The 16,981-nt window shown below is 35.3% G+C and overlaps 1 protein-coding gene across 1 annotated transcript; it reads right to left on the bottom strand.

Moving 5' to 3' along the window:
• Positions 1-2,344: 2,344 nt before the first annotated feature.
• cxcl12b (chemokine (C-X-C motif) ligand 12b (stromal cell-derived factor 1)) lies at positions 2,345-15,934 on the bottom strand. Its single transcript, XM_052123995.1, has 4 exons — positions 15,761-15,934; positions 12,905-13,022; positions 9,003-9,086; positions 2,345-6,878 (listed from the first exon to the last, which is right to left on the bottom strand). Exons 1-4 carry the CDS (start codon positions 15,825-15,827, stop codon positions 6,848-6,850), a joined length of 300 nt encoding a protein of 99 aa, XP_051979955.1. The 5' UTR covers positions 15,828-15,934; the 3' UTR covers positions 2,345-6,847.
• Between the last annotated feature and the right edge of the window lie 1,047 nt (positions 15,935-16,981).

Here is a 16,981-nt window from a genome sequence, read left to right as displayed (position 1 = left end):
AATGTTATTTCGACCGTGGCATGATTGTTGGTGCCAGACGGGTTGGTTTGAGTATTTCTCTAACTGCTGATCTCCTGAGATTTTTGCACACCACAGTCTATACAGTTTACTCAGAATGGTGGCAAAAACAAAAAAGCATCCAGTGAATGGCAGTTCTGCAAACAGAAACGCTTTGTTGATGAGAGGTCCACAGAGAATGGCCAGACTGGTTTGAGCTGACAGAAAGGCTATGGTAACTCAGATAACCACTCTGTACAATTGTAGTGAGCAGAATAGCATCACAGAATGCACAACTCGTCGAACCTTGAGGCAGATGCGCTACAACAGCAGAAGACCACATCTGGCACTTTATTAGGACCATACTGTTCCTAATAATGTGCTCAGCAGTGTATGTTATTGTAAAGAATTCAATGGAAAGGAAGAGGCAAGAACCGGCTTTTCAATATAAATCATATTTTAATTATAAACTTAAAAGACAAACACACATGACGGACATGTCCGTCAACTATCTCTCTCTCCTGCACAATCCTCCGCAGTCGGCATCATCCTTATAATGTTATTAATTAAGGTATAGGAAAACATTCTTAGTGCAATATTGTTTGGATATGTTCTTTAAATTACTTTCTGAGAGTGAAAACTGATAGAGAAGTTGGCAAATTAAGTTTTCAGGGTATTTCCTTATTTTTTGTTATATGAACATAAGCTATCTACTCTTCTTTTTTTATTTTCTCCCCTATTTGGTATGCCCAATTCCCAATCTGCCATGTCCTCATGGTGGTGTAGTGACTCGCCTCAATCCGGTTGGCAGAGGACGAATCTCAGTTGCCTCCGCATCTGAGACGTCAATCCACTAATCTTATAACGTGGCTTGTTGAACGCATTACCGCGGAGAATAGCAAGGGCCTCCACATGTGCTACGTCTCCGCAGTAATGCGCTCAACAAGCCACATTATAAGATGAGTGGATTGACGTCTCTGATGCGGCATCCACGCACAACCTGGCTGGAGTCACTCAACATGCCCTGGATTCGAACATGCGACTCCAGGGGTGGTAGTCATCGTTAAAATTGGCTAAGCTACACAGGCCCCGCTATCTACTCTTCTTAAGAAAACTGGACATTTTTACATTACCACAATGTAAAGTTTGGCAAACATTTTTAAAACAAGAATTTTACTCACTTTCACACAAATCACGAGTAAAACGACATTATCAGTTTATAAACACATACTTTTTGCCCCGTTCCTCACACATTGTTATCTTACGACATCAAAACACTTTTACTATAGCGCATGACTTTTAAGGCGATATTAACGTTTGCATTACATAACCAATTGCATTTACAAGCTGGTTCAGGCGCAAACAATTAGTGCGGTAGCTCAACTGATAGAGCGTTGCATTTGTGATGCAAAGGATCAGGGTATGAGTCCTAAAGAGTTTAAAGTGTCTAAAAAGCACCACAAAACGGCGTTGCCTTCAGCAATTGTGTTTTTCATGTCACATTTGCATTTTATGACACTATCGGTTAGGTTTAGATTTAAGGTTTAGGGTAGGGAGGTAGTTTTAGTTTATTTAAAACTTGATAGAGCATTAACCTTAAAAACCTCACCTGTTTGGGGAAAATTTTACACGCATTTCACCTCAACTGCGACGATACTTGTAATGAGCCACACAATATCATTTTGCAAAAATGTCTCCACAGTCACATCATTTTCATGAGATCAGCCTCGTAACAATTTTGGTAATGAACATCTGGATGTAGAGAATAGGTCTGGGAGTTGATTTTGGTATGTAGCTCCCTATTTATATAATAGATTCCCAGGACTAAAACTACTTAGTTGGCTGTGGTTATGTACTTAAGTAGAGTATAATGTCACTATCATTTATTAGCATTGCTGACTTAGAGTATGTCTAAGTACACATATCACACGATCCATAATTACTATTGAAAACACAATTTCCGGTCTGTATTAATATTAAGTATTACCTCTTCTCAGTATGAAAGCTTAATAAGATGAGAAAGCAAGTTCGGATTGCTAATAGACATCTCTTCCATTTTTACAGTATTAGAAGTGACTGTTTCATATATTCACAGTGTGTCCCCGGTGTGGTGGACTCGTATCGAACCTTCACCAATGGTATTGTACACTCAGGTGTAACAAATTAGCTCCAGAGTCAATCCCGCTGACCCTCAAGGTCAAATGTCTCACAGTGTTTGCTTTAAGCAGAAAAATGACAATTTTTACAATAAATAACTACAGTATAGTTTTCATTCCTCTAATGTTCAAATGACCTCGCCTTCCAAACTGTGGAGTGTCGTAAGTGTTCTCTGATTGACAAAAATCAACACTGAAGTTAAACTGAAGCACTTTTTTGTAGGTGTGGACTGGCTATATATTACATGTCCCACAGATGACAATAGTTTGGTTATTTATTGAAAAATGTGATTTATAATGTAAGTGTATCAATTTCAGTCCTCAATAACAAATAATCAAAATACAGAGGGTTGAGGCATACATGCAGTGCTGTAGTTGAGAACAGCTCATCCGAGTCCAAGTCTAGTCTGATACCAGAGTAGGTTTAGTTCGATTCAAGGTCAAGAGACCAGAAGAGGGTCGAGTATGAGTCAAGACCAAGAATGGAGAGGGCAGAGTCAGAGTCAAGACCGAGACCAGTAAAGGCTGACTCTAAGACAATAGTTTTTATGAATGTATGTAAATGCATTATACTATAACTAAATGGGCCTAAAAACCAAACAATAATATATTAAATATGGCAATGTTTACGCCAGAAAGTGATTGATTGGTTGATAAATTCCTCAATTGCACTACTACATTTCATTAACTGTAAGTCAAGTAAGCATTTCTTGCTTTCTTTTGCCTGCAAGATTCCATCTCAAAGTATGCACAGAAACCTTTTTAGAAACAATTACATTTTGATGACATTGATAGAAGTATTTGTACATTTTCTACAGTATGTGTAGTATTCTAAAGCATTTCGAAAAGACTAGAGGCCATTCATACCAATGCAGTGCAGCAAATAGATTATAAAGATTATATTTTTAACAGTTGATGTTCATTTTAACTTGTCAAAAGAATTTAAAAGAAGTGGCACTCCTGCATGAGACGCCAAAAACACAGTGATACGTAATGCAATGGTCAAAGACATCAGTTTTGCATGTTTACATAGAAAAACATCTGAAAAACAGCATGGATGGACACAACAAGTTTTGGTGAGAACAGACACTTATTAACAAGTCACAGCACCAATGGAAGTTTCGCAAAGTTACCTCTGAGAAAAGCAGTCTTTTCTTGACTGTAGGTCAATATCCACTTTATCCAACAATTGTTTTCCATTTTCAAAAATATCCCGATGCAGTTTTAATAAGTGAGAAACTGCTGCAAATTATTCAGTGAGATAGAAGACTGAACTAATCGGCCAATTATGGCCAAGACTAAATAGCCAATCGATTAAAAACTTTTTGCTAACCTGTTTGGCCAATTTGCTTAAAAGAGTCCGGTCTCGAGTACTACAACACTGCACTGCATACATGTTTCTTACATAGTGAGCTGCCTCAAAGAGAAACATCATTTTTTCACATTTTCTTGGGATAATGACTGCAATAGTCCTGACACCATCTGTCAAGTAAGTATACTTTCATACAAACATATCAAAAACATAGTCAGCCTTTGACTTAACTATTATATATTTAAAAGTATTTGAGATGTTGCACAAATTTCCTCTTTAAACACTTTGGCTAGTTTTAGGGTGTAGACATCTGGGCCCTACTGACCCAAAGGCAACACTTACAATGGAGGCTGATGAATAGGATGCCATTTTTACAATGCAAATTCATACACGTCAGCTATGGAAAACTAAAGAAACATACATATGTCAAGTGCTTATTGGAAAGACCTAATGAAAAGCATATGTGTGGACCTCCCTTTTCAAATATGAAATACATTTCTCTTTTTAAACCTAAGGAACTGTAATCTATATTTGTGTGTGATACAATAAAAAAAATATACCGTATAATTGTCATGATTTTAGTTGAATAACAATTGAATTCAGTGGTTGGAAACCAACCAAAGTGATTAAAAAAAGTGTTAACTGTGAAAGTTTAGACTCAGCTAAAATCTAAGTTCAAATGTTTAGTAGCTTAAAATTAATGTAGCTTCTTAAAACGGGTGAGATGATTTATTGTTCGTGCATCAAGAGGCACAGATTCTGGGGGGAGGTAACCCCCAATAATCAAAACAAGCAAGTACAACCCCCCCAATATTTATAACATGATCAGTGGAAACATGGGTAAATACTTCACGCTGCAAACCCCCAGTTTTCAAGCCAATTCTACGCCCTTGCGTGCATCACATTTTACTTCTCAAATCCAATCAAAGAGTATTTACCTTTTGTCGCCTATTCTTGAAATATAGACTGATATAATATAACTCAAGCAGATGAATAATACCAGAAACATAATCAGTTGCAAAAACAACAACAATGCACAGAAAGGCATTTCAGAACACAATAATGTATAAAAATCACACTTGCATAACTGATGTTTTGCTTATGTTTTGGTCCTAATTTTGGAAGTGTGGTCCATGTTTGACAGTAAGCTTAAGAAATTCCCTCATACTGTACTGTTGTGTTTTATTTTCATATCAAACAATACAAAAATACAAAAATAAATCATTACATTAGAAAGTCCTCACATTTTTAAAGTGGCTCAAAAATAAAGTAACAGCATTTGGGCATTTGAGTCAAAATGTTATCTGAACAGAAAGAATGTGTGTTAGTTCAACACGTTAATTTCCGAATATCAAAATCACAGTTTTATCCCTTCATGCTGCTGCTAAAAACACAAGATGATATATATGGAATACATAGCTATTATTTATTTAGTCTACAAATCGCTTGCATTTTTGTGGTTCAGTTTTGGTCCCTGTTCAACCCTACTGACAGCTATATAGTGCTGGAGACTATTTACATTAAACGTTAGGCCTGTTGGTTGTTCGTGTTTGTTCCAAATCACAACCACAACACCAAAATGAGTGCACTCAAAAGTAAAGATCGGTGATGCAAATGCTATTCATTAAGGCCTGAGTCATGGAATGCAGCTTGATATACATAAGCAGAAGTTTCAAAGCAATAGCTCACCCAGATATGAACATTTTGTCATCATTCACTCACTATTCAGTTTTGGGTGAAGTATCCTTTAAGCTGCCATGGCATGATTGCATTAAATAAATATTTCAGGTTCAATACAAGTTCAAGCTCAATCGACAGCATTTGTGGCATAATGTTGATCATTTTGACTCGTCCCTACTTTTCTTTAAAAAAGCAAAAATGGAGGTAATCGCTGAATGGGACCAATTTTTGGAGAGTTTAAAGGCAGAAATGTGAAGCTTATCATTTTATTAAAGCACTTACATTCATTATTCTGTTACTTGTGTATTATTTGAGCTGTAAAGTTTACGTTCCATTTTTACGATCCGTTTAGGGTTTACGCCATTATATCGTCATGGCAACAAAGTTGTAAAATTAGATATAACTTTACACAGAAAAGGTTATCAAATGATTTATCACACTAAAATCATGTTAACATGCATACTGTTCATGTCTTGTAGCTATAGTTTTTAAACATTGAGTATTTTAACGCTTTCGGATTGGCTCAGTTGACTTCCATTATAAGTGCCTCACTGTAACCGCGCTTTTATTTTTAAGAAAAGGAGGTACACTCCAGTCAGGGTTCCTAAGCAAACAATTGGCCTGGTTGGTAGGATGGATAGGAGTTATGTTGGGTTATCCTCCTCGTGGTTGCTATAATGTGGTTCTCCCTCTCGGTGGGGCGTGTGGTGAGTTGTGCGTGGATGAGCCATGTGATAAGATGCGTGGACTGACGGTCTCAGATGCAGAGGCAACAGAGATTTGTCCTCTGCCACCCAGATTGAGGTGAGTCACTATGCCACCACGAGGACTTATAGAGCATTGTGAATTGGGCATTCCAAATTGGGGAGAAAAGGGTAGAAAATACCTTATTTTTATTAATAATAATACATGTTGTTGTTTGAGCTTAACTTGTAATGAACCCAGAATATTCCTTCAACAAAAACTCTGCTTTATACATACTGTACAGTCCATCTGCTTTAAACGGCATACATTTTTGAATTCAGTGTCTGGCCATTCTCTGAGTTTACATACATGTAGAAAAGAGGAAAAGCAATGCGGAAACTATGATTCTGGTTTCTGTAGAAGCAGTCATGTCTCAGTAGATTCTGTGTGCTTGGTCATTCATATGTGCAGGTGAGCTTTAGCACCCAGACTAAATCCAGGAATGGCAAAATAACACAAATGTGAGCATGAAAAGTGGCAGCAATCCTCATACTCATAGTTTTCTTTTTTTCACTTTCTCTCCCTTTTCATAAAGTCAACTAATTCCCTTTTCTTGAACTCAACAAAAACTCCCATTTACTGCCCGTTAAAAGGATAGTTCACCCAAAAATGGCAATTCTGTCTATATTTACTAAATTTTTTTAATATGACTATCTTTATTCCGTGGAACTTCAAAGGAGATGTTGAAAATTATGGCGCTATTTTCACTTTTTGGGGAACTGTTCCTTTAAGAAGTGAAATGCCTGTAAATATCTCTCAAACACACTGTCTTGTGAAGGTGTTCAGTGCCATTTGGTGACCTGTAGGTTGCCTGGATGCTTGAGAGGCAGGCTTAAGTGAAGTGCTGTTTGTGCAAGCGGTCCAAAAAGAGGAAAAGAGATCAGAGAGAGAGAAGAGGATGATGCTCTCTGTGAAGGTTAGAGATGCACAATGGTCCTCCTCACACCTCTTTGTGTGTTTACTTGGAACGCTCCTTTGACTTCTTTATTCTAAAAAACAAAAAATAGAGAGAGAACAGTTTTAAAACATTTTTTTCAGGGAAGATACTTTGAGAGCAATCAGCTAGCTCCAGAATATGTGATAATGATCAATCAGCCAATTTCTTCTGTGTTTTACTGGTGTCTCTTGTTTTGGATCTACGACACAATGGGAGGGCGATTACAGCTCTATAAAACCTTTCAGTTCTGCCTCTTACTTCATCATTAATCTACAATTAGAGTAATTAAAGACCAGGGGTTAAACGCTAAGGGCTAAATGGTGTGGAGTGTAAAAACCTAGTTAGGCAATGTGTGATTTATGTAACCTTAAATTACCCAATAACATTCCTCGTGGTATTTATGTATCATGTAATACAACTTAATTACAACAACAATAACCGAATCGCCACTAAGATTTGTTTAAAAAATATATAATGCTACTGTACTAATGCATTTATTTTGAAAAGTAAATTGTGTAAATTAACAAAGTAAAATTTCAGATTACAATATTAGCATTTGTAAGTATTCTTACATAAAGTGTAGTTCAAACACAATAATTCTGGATGCTTTGATAGACATACAATAGCAACATATGGACAGTTTTATCCATAGCATACAGCTTCTAAAACATAAATACTTGTACATATATTTTCATGTCCCAGAGTTTGATTTTTATTAAAATGAACAGATTAAAATAAAAAAAATATTTTCATATGTCTCATTAAAACTGGCTTGAAACCTTTTTTTACCAGGCCTGCATCATTTATATTTGGTACTTTTCAAATGCATTTTATGTATAGATTTTATTATTTTAGCCCAATTCCAGACTTTTAATATTAAACTATGAAACTTTATTTTACAAATCAAAACAAAGAATGAAATAAATATAAATCACAAATTATTTCTGTCAATTAACACATTTGTTGCATCATTTCTTCTACATCAAACAATTTTGCCCCTAATAAACTTTTCTTCCCCAAATGTCAGTGAAGAGCATGCTTGCGATGAAATATGAGACAAGTGATGTTGGAAGAAAACAAAGAACAATCAAGGAAAATATCACTTGTGAGCAGAATATTTTAATGGGCGGCATCATTTCCAGTCAAGCGATAATTTAGCCAAATTACCAAGAAAGACCAAGAAGTCAGCCATGTTGTCTCAGAAACATTAAAAATGCCATTTCCATCTGCTGAGAATCTGAGATGTGCTGGAAATAACACTATGGTGGGAATTTTCATGATTTTCGAAAAAAATAAAAAATTATTAAAAACAATACAAAATGACATAAATCTCCTTTGATGCATGTACATACACTGTAGGACATTGCTAGTAGACAAAAACTAGTAGGTGTGATTTTCTCCACTTTTCTCCCCAATTTGGCACGCCCAATTCCAATGCGTTCTAAGTCCTCATTTTGGCGTAGTGACTAGCCTTAGTCTGGGTGGTGGAGGACGAATCTCAGTTGCCTCCGCGTCTGAGAACACCAATCCATGCATCTTATCACGTGGCTTGTTGAGCACGTTACCACGGAGACGTAGCACCTGTGGAGGCTTCACGCTATTTTCTGCGGCATCCACGTACAACTCACCACATGCCCCACCGAGAGCGAGAACCACACATTATAGAGACCACATGGAAGTTACCCCATGTGACTCTACCCTCCCTAGCAACCGGGCCAATTTGGTTGCTTAAGAGACCTGGCTGGAGGCACTCAACATGCCCTGGATTCAAACTTGCGACTCCAGGGGTGGTAGTCAGCGTCAATACTCACTGAGCTACCCAGGCCCCCATTAAAAATGTGTTTTAATGAGACATTACTTACTAGAAATGCAGTGCTTAAAGTGGCCTAAATTAAAGAAACACCCATATAAAATTTTGGCACCAATGGTGTTACTTCCACAAAAAGTTCAACCAAATGTAAAAAATGTATGTTTAAACTTTTTGCATGAATACTTGCAAGTACTAATGAGATTATGAGACTAATGAACACTTCGATATATTTTATTTTCATTCCATAAAATGTGTTCATAAAAGAGTTTGCTGTTTTTTAGCCTTTATTCCAGCATATTTTACCCCATGGTTCCCAGACCAAAAACTGCTGATGCTTTTTGTAGTCTAGAAAGAGTTTCTTCTTACTTGTTAATGGCATTCTTTAGATACTGCTGAAGCCATTTGGTCTTGGGGTTGATGCAGACCTCTCTGTTGTTCTTCAGCTTGGCACTGGTAATGAGAGAGAAAAGAAGGGATTTGTTTCGGATGAGAGAGAAAGAAAGAGCAGATTTCTCTCCCTCTGTGGGTCTACAGTGTATTTTATCAGATCATATCAGCTGTCCTTCATGGAGTACATTTCAGCCCCTTCCATTCTACTGTACTGGCAAGAGTCACTGCACTTTATCTGATAACAGCACTGAATTAGAAGGGGTTTGTCAGGACAGTGTTGTGTTGTCTGGAAAGTTCTACATTTTAGAAGATTGTGACTTGAATTTTGACTACTGTGCTATCTGGCTAGATTGTAATTAAGGTGAGGAGTAATTACTATTAAGAGATATTTTTAATTCCTGCAAAAACACTAAATATTTTAGGACCACAATTAAAAAAGACAACACAAACAGCAGTCTTTACAATACTGAATATTGCTGTACACATTAAAAGGAAAGTCTGCTTGATGTGACAAAATAACAGCCAATCAGAACATATATGATGTTAAATATACAATTATGTGGGGTGGGATTTTGAACCAGTGAGATTTCCTTGCGGGCAGGACAAGCCAGCACAAAGCAACAGAAATAAAATTCAAGCAAATTACAACATTTTATTGAGTTTGTGTCCCCAGTGGCCAAGCTGTTGTTAAACATATGGACACATGTAAGCTCCAGTTTCTGCGTGAAATATCCACAGAGTTGCGCCATGTATTTTGTATTTTCATTTGAAAAATTATGCAATACGTTCAACCGGAAAGCATATATTATTAACCTCTTCATCTAGGACGTCGGTGGGTTCAAAAGGGGGCGCTATGTCATGAGAAACGTTTATGCAAAAACTATTAAAGTCTTCAAAAACATACAGTAAGTCAGAAATATGGGGTATCACTTGAAAGCTTTTGAAACGTTTCATCACTTCTGCATTTATGTTACATAAAATAAGAAAATAATGCCTGAAAACATTTGCATCGCAAATTAGCTCCACCTAGTGGTCATGTGGTAGAAATGTTAATATGAATATAAAAATCTTTCAAATAACACTTATTTATTATATATCAAATGAAAGCTCTCATTCACAGAAATCCAACTGTTTTGATGCCCTAATACCACAGTTTGAAAGATTTTCAAAAGAATCACAAAGTGAAATATGATATTTGTAAGACATCAAATACAAATGTCTCATTTATGTGCCGATCACTGCTGCTGTAAGCCTTATATAGCTAAAAACGTTATATCTGCTTTTAAAAATGATCTTGCTTGTATGAATAATCCAATGTTATATCTTAGATGCCCAGAAAAAATATATGTTATCAGCAATTGATGATTAAGGGTATACATCATCGCAAAGGGAGAGGATCTCAACTTTCTATTGACACCTAGATTGAGCTTCTAGTCCACTCAGAGGCAGATATTCAATGAAGCAATGGGGGTGGTGCATGAACTGAAAAATAGACTGAATGTCTATGGACGAACATATCTGTGGGGGCTAAATTTTGTTAGAGCACCACCTACATTTCAGTGGAGTAAAGTGTAATTTTAGAGTGGAAAGGCAACCTCCCAATCATGTTCATCATTAATTATGTGAACGCTTAAACTTCCTGGTTCCCATGGGACCAGAACCTGTGTCTTGGAGACTCCTCGTGCAACCATCTATTGTGAACTTTTACCACGATCAATAGATTCATCGCATGTTCCTTTATCGTGCCACACCTCGTTAGGACACGTTGTAATGCAAACCATTTTAAAATAAAACTTTTAAATGCCTTTTTCAAATATAAAGCATATAAACTTTATCCATGGCCCCTTTTAATTTATTAACCAAACTCATCTTTTCCCTGAACAAATACATGACTATTTATCAGGATACAGGAATTTTTTGTTAATAACAAATAGAATGTCAAGGGAACGAAATCCCCTCAAACAGAAATCTTTTTAATTGATATCTCACTATATTTGCCATCGCAAAACAAGGTAAATCCCCTCAAACCTTCATTCACCAACACATGGAGAAAGCCACACAAACGACACCCAGACTTCACACCTCAGTGCCAAAAGGTTGTGTTTGAGAGTTATCGGCTCACATTGCCTTTCAAATGGCTCTTATTCGTATTGCTTACACCTCTCTCTTTCTCTCTCTCTCTCACACACACACTGCTCTCCCAGTCTGTCTGGACAAATGGAGCCTGCCAGCCCAAATAAAAGATCTGCTTAACCTCAAATCTACACATGAATCCTGAAAATCAACTTTCCTATCAGTAAACTAAATAAAACCGTAATGCCATCCATGTTTGTTTTCCAGGGGGATTTCCTCCATTGAGCTTGTTTTGAGAGTTAATCTATTTGGAGGGTTTGTTTTAGTTGTTTGTTTGTTTGTGATTTGGGCTCTGAGTTAATCCAGCTAGTCTAAATTATTTTTTGAACTAGCTAGTTGGTGGTCTGGAACCGAGCCAGCAGGGAGTAATTACCTCACAGCTAGCTAATGCTAACAACAAAATGAGTGATGTGGGTGTGTGTCTTTCATCTATCCCAATAAATCTGAATGGATTTCTAAAAAAGATGTGTGGAAGGAGACAGATTAAAGGTGATTTCCTCTGGCCAAAGTTTGTTTTCGAAATGACCCTTTGCTACATGCTAACCTCTGTAACCCCTGTAACCTTGATCCTCCTCCAGCGCTTTGGCTTTTTGCTGCCCGACGGGGTACAAATGGTTTGGTTTAATTCATTCCAGATCAGTCAAGTAATACCAAATGCTGGTAAAAAGAAAAATACACAGTCATCTGAAAGACAAAGGTAATCATTTTGACCTTTAGCAATTAATGTGTTATGAAAACGAAATCGCTTGGAGTGAAGATAATCGCTAAACTTTTCTCTCATATTCTTTCACTACACTACTTTCCAACAGTTATCAAACTGTTAAAATAGCCATCTCACATTCACTTTCACATGAAACATACACTGTAAAAAGTGAAAAAGTGCCATTACTGCCTTAAAGAACTATTTCTACCTGAAATTACCCTCAAAAGTTACTTGTGTGTGTGTGTGTGTAGCCTAGTGTAATCAGATTGATTAAATAATTTAAAATTATATTTTTGACTTGAGTGAAGCAAGTCAAAAGTCAAAGTCACGACAGTGTAACGGTGAACATATCCCAAAGAAAATCAACAAATCAAGTTGTAATTACATGTATTTGTTGCAAAACCCAAAATGAGCAGTACATAAAAAGTAGTATATAATAACAAAAAACCTATGATAATAAGGTTAAGTTTAATTAAAATAGCTCCTATAACACTCAAACAAATCAAAAGCTATTGAAGCAAAGAAAACACTTTGAGTTGGTATAGGAGGCAAATTTTCAGACATAGACGGCCAACCCAGTTACTCGAAAAGTTGAAATAATTAGTACAAGATGGCAAAATTGTAAAATATCGTACAAGATGGCTTGAAAAAAAACGTATGACTTCCCACGGAGAAAAAGTAAACGACCAACGAAGGTCTAAACCATTTTAAATGGAAAATCACTGTTGTGTAGCACTGAAGAAAAAGAAGCAACAGGGTTTTGAATGAGCACTCTTACAATTTTAACATATGTTCAACTTATGAAGTTTAACCCCTAACCCAAACCCCAAACCTAAACTTAACCATAAAGTCTTGATGCATGTATTGTATCGATTTGAGATTCTGTTTGTTGTTTTTTTGGTCACTGTAGGAATAAAAGGCGTACATGTTCGTACGAGCCAATCAATCGTGCGATATCTTACAATTTCTCTATCTCGAATTATGAATTTATAGTTGAGTTGTCACGAGACTACATTGAGATGGTTTCGGAAATTTAACTTACATGACTTGGAAAGGGCAGCTGGGTGTGTGTAGAAACTTGATCTCACGGATGCTCCTCTGCGGGACAGTGTTGAGCGTGGACCGGCACCAACATCTCTCTACCAGACTAATGGGCTTTGCTGTAATGCAATCAGAACAGATAAAAAGAAGTCAATATAAAGGAATTGGAGGTTGCTGCTTTTTGCAGTGTATAATCATATGTTCTTGTAGTCACTTCAAAGTTCTCTTCATGGTATCATGGTGTTGTATACCTAAAATCATTTTCAAATGTACCTATTGCTACTATTTTTAAGAGATCAAATTTTAATACGAAAAAATATACAAATTTCTTTCCTATGTAAAATGATGACTTTAGCTTCAGCAAATCACCCAACAGTGCTTCTTCTATTGAGATATTTCAAAGAATTATTTCAAGGTCAGATTTTTGTGAATTTATGTCATAACAAAACAATGTCAAGAGTAACAAAGTAGTTAACATTTTGCATTGTACACCATAAAATGAAAATATGTAGTTTTTACGTATCTTAAGGAGCTATTTCTATCTAATATGACCCTGGAAAATTACATTTTTGGTGTAAAAGGGCTTTTTGAACCCATTAGGCGTAACAGAGTTAATAACTAATGTGGTCGGGTTGATTCATTCATATTCAATTATATATTTGACCTGAATGAAACCAGTTAATTCAACAGGAAGCACATTTTTGGGGGTTATCTGACATTTATATATATATATATATATATATATATATATATATATATATATATATATATATATATATATATAATGTAGTTATAAATACACAATAAAAGCACATTTTAGAGAAGGTTAGACTTACACAATCTATAATTCAGATTAACAGTTCAGATTTGTGCAGGCAAACAGCAACCAAAACCTAAACGCATTTGGTTAGAAAGTGTCCAGTCACCTGCGTCCATTAACAAACCCTGATCATTAAAAAGAGATTAGTGTGACATTCTAGTGGCCCTTGTACATTCACAAGGGGACCGTTCTGCCTTTTCACTCACCACATTTTTCATAAGAAGCTTTTTTTTGTTGTTAAAGCAGAGAGTCCTCAACGTTAAATACGTCAAAATCCCATAATCACACCGGTCCACTCCAGACACCTTTTGAATGTTGTCCTGAACATGTGCATTAAATGAATCTGTTGAAGAACATTCCCTGAATGGTTTCACATCTCCCTGGTTTCCTTTGCGGTTTTAGAATGGACACGGTTATGAGGGAAGTCAAACTTTGAAATTCCCATAGATGTTCAGACACTGTCTATGCACTTTGTCTGCTCCATTGAGCCTTGACTAAACACTGCACCAAGTGAACAGCACTGGAACTTTTGGCTTATTATCCCTCAATTAGAGACTAATTAAAAGAGAGCTTGTGAACAAGCAAACAGTGCAAACCAAACAGCTTTTATAAAGCAATGAAGGGTTTCTCATTAGAAACAACAAAGCCAGCAACACATTGCAGACCCACCAAGTTCAACTGGCTAAACAACATGGTTTTTGCCCTTTTAGGTCAGAACCGCTGACATGTAAAGACATGTACAAATAAGTATTTAACATGCAGGAGTAAATGCAAATGAATGCAGAGCACTTAAGTGCTGCAAAGTGATATTAATGAAGCCTCTTAATGATCGTTATCTCTTAACGGTCTTAGAAAAAAATCACTAAACAGGGCAACATATTAGAGTAATTATAAAATAGTCCCGAAACACAATATGTAAGACTTTATATTAATAAAGTGTAATATACTGTGTTTCAGGACTATTTTATAATTACTCTAATATGTTGCCCGGCTTCTGCAATACATTGTAGACTTTTATAAAATTAGAAAACTGTTCAATTTATATACAAGTTTAATTTAAGCAAAAGTAAAATTCTAAATTGTGACTTGTGCCAAAAAGCTGTTTTAAAGCTACTTTTATTATAACTACTTTTTAAACATTTTCATTCAAAAGTATTTTTTTTTATAGTTAAATTTTTTATGTTATTTTATTAACTTTTATTAACTGTATAAAACATCTATTTTTAAGCTTTTTTATGATAAGTTAAACTAAACTACTTTTTAAAAGCTTTTTTTATTATTTCTTTTGTTGTAACAAAAGTAGTATTTAAAAAAAATAATAATAATTTAACTTTTACGTGCCCAAAAACTATTTCTAAGCTATTTTTATATCTACTTTTTATGAGTATAAAAAATATTTTTTATTAAAAAGTAGTATTTATTTATTTATTTATTTTTTAACTTGTATGTGCCGAAAAGCTATTTTAAAGCTATTTTATTGAGGAGTTGAAATACTTTAACATCTTTATAATTTTTTTTATTAAAAAGCACATGTGTATATATTTTAATTAACTTGCATGTGCCAACAATTTTATTTAAAATAAAAATACTTAAAATAATTTAATTACTTTAAAGAAAGAAATAATTAAAAAGTATCTTTTTTATTAACGTATATGTGCCAAAAAAGCTATTTTATTATAAGTACCTTTTATGAGTAGTTACAATATTTTAAAATATATATATTTTTTAAAATTCAAAAATAGTATTTTTATTGTATTTCATTAACTTGCATGTGCCAAAAAGCTCCTTTAAAGTCATTCAATGACTTTTTTATGTGTAGTTAAATTACTTTTACTACTTTTTAAAACTGGAATTTAAAAGTAGTATTTTATATTATTCAGGATGTTCAAATAAATGACTCGGCAGACAACACCAATTGAACACTTGTTTTTTTAGCTAATTAAATAACACAACAATACCTTTTAAAACTTTGCATTAAAACATCATATGGATGTGAATATAAACTCAATCTGTAAATGTTATCTGCAAATCTCTTACCTTCAGTCTCTGTGCTCCATATGGCGACCATCAGCAGGGCCACTAGCATCACAGCTTTGCTATCCATGCCGAGGGTGTGTGTGTGACTTTTGTATATCACAGCTAGCTTTCAGAGCTCAGTGTGGCGTCTCAGTGCTCTGCAGAAGTGTTAAGACTGGGAGCTATAGGAAAACACTCCCCCCTTTTCTCAGGAGGAGGGCTGAGTGGAGAGAGTGAGTGGGAGAGAGCTGAGTTGGACCCTCTCCTCCGACAATCACTTTCTCCAGCTCAGCAAAGTTCCAAAAATACTCTGGCCAAGATTCAGTGGTGACAGTCTCTCTCTCTCTCTCTCTCTCTCTCTCTCTCTCTCTCTCTCTCTCTCTCTCTCTCTCTCTCTCTATTCTATCATCCTCCGCATCTTTTTCTCGGAGGAGAAAGTGGAGTCGCTGCTGTTATCCCAGTATTGTTGTTTCTCAGTGGGTTTTTATTTGGTATACTTTGTTTCATCTCTGTTTTCTGGTGGTCGACATTCACTTAACTGGCGCTGCTCTTTTTCTTGGCTCTTAGTTTACCAGGAGGGTGTTAGATTCCCTCTCTTTCTCTATATATTTATTCTACCATGCCATGTGTTTGCATAATTATGCATATTGCAGCATGATACCTGTTTTTGACATAACACTGAAATTATTTTGTTGAATTTACTTAAAATATATATGTTTGCATCACACTTTTTAAGTAAAATCAACTCATGTTCATTTTATGTCAGCAAAACTTGAAAACCTTTGTTAGATAAACACAAATCTATCTGTTCATTAATCTTTATTTACTTAAAAAAGGTATATTACATGAATAATATTTAACAACTAAATCAATCTAAATTAAAATGATTGTTTCTACCTAATTAAATTCAATTAAATTCAAAGGTCGGTCATTAAACAACTGATTCCTCAAAGAAGTGTAGATAAACACAATTATTCTTTTACTTTATGCATCAGTCTAAGTTCACCTTATAATTGATATTTTGTGTTGCACACATTTATGCAAATTAAGTAAAGCTAAAAATGCTATAAATATGTACGTTTCTAAGTAGAAACTATTTACTGTATATTCTTATGTTATGGTTGTTGAGCCAAAAAATCTATTAATTAATGAATTAATAATTCTGCTTCAGTCCTCAAATTTGCTTCCAGTTTTATCGAAAGATTTTATCTGAACTTTTAGAAAGGAAATTTCCGATTTAAA

Source organism: Xyrauchen texanus, chromosome 50 (assembly GCF_025860055.1).
Source record: "Xyrauchen texanus isolate HMW12.3.18 chromosome 50, RBS_HiC_50CHRs, whole genome shotgun sequence".
In the NCBI taxonomy this organism is placed as follows: domain Eukaryota; kingdom Metazoa; phylum Chordata; class Actinopteri; order Cypriniformes; family Catostomidae; genus Xyrauchen; species Xyrauchen texanus.
This window is presented reverse-complemented; position numbering and strand designations above follow the sequence as displayed.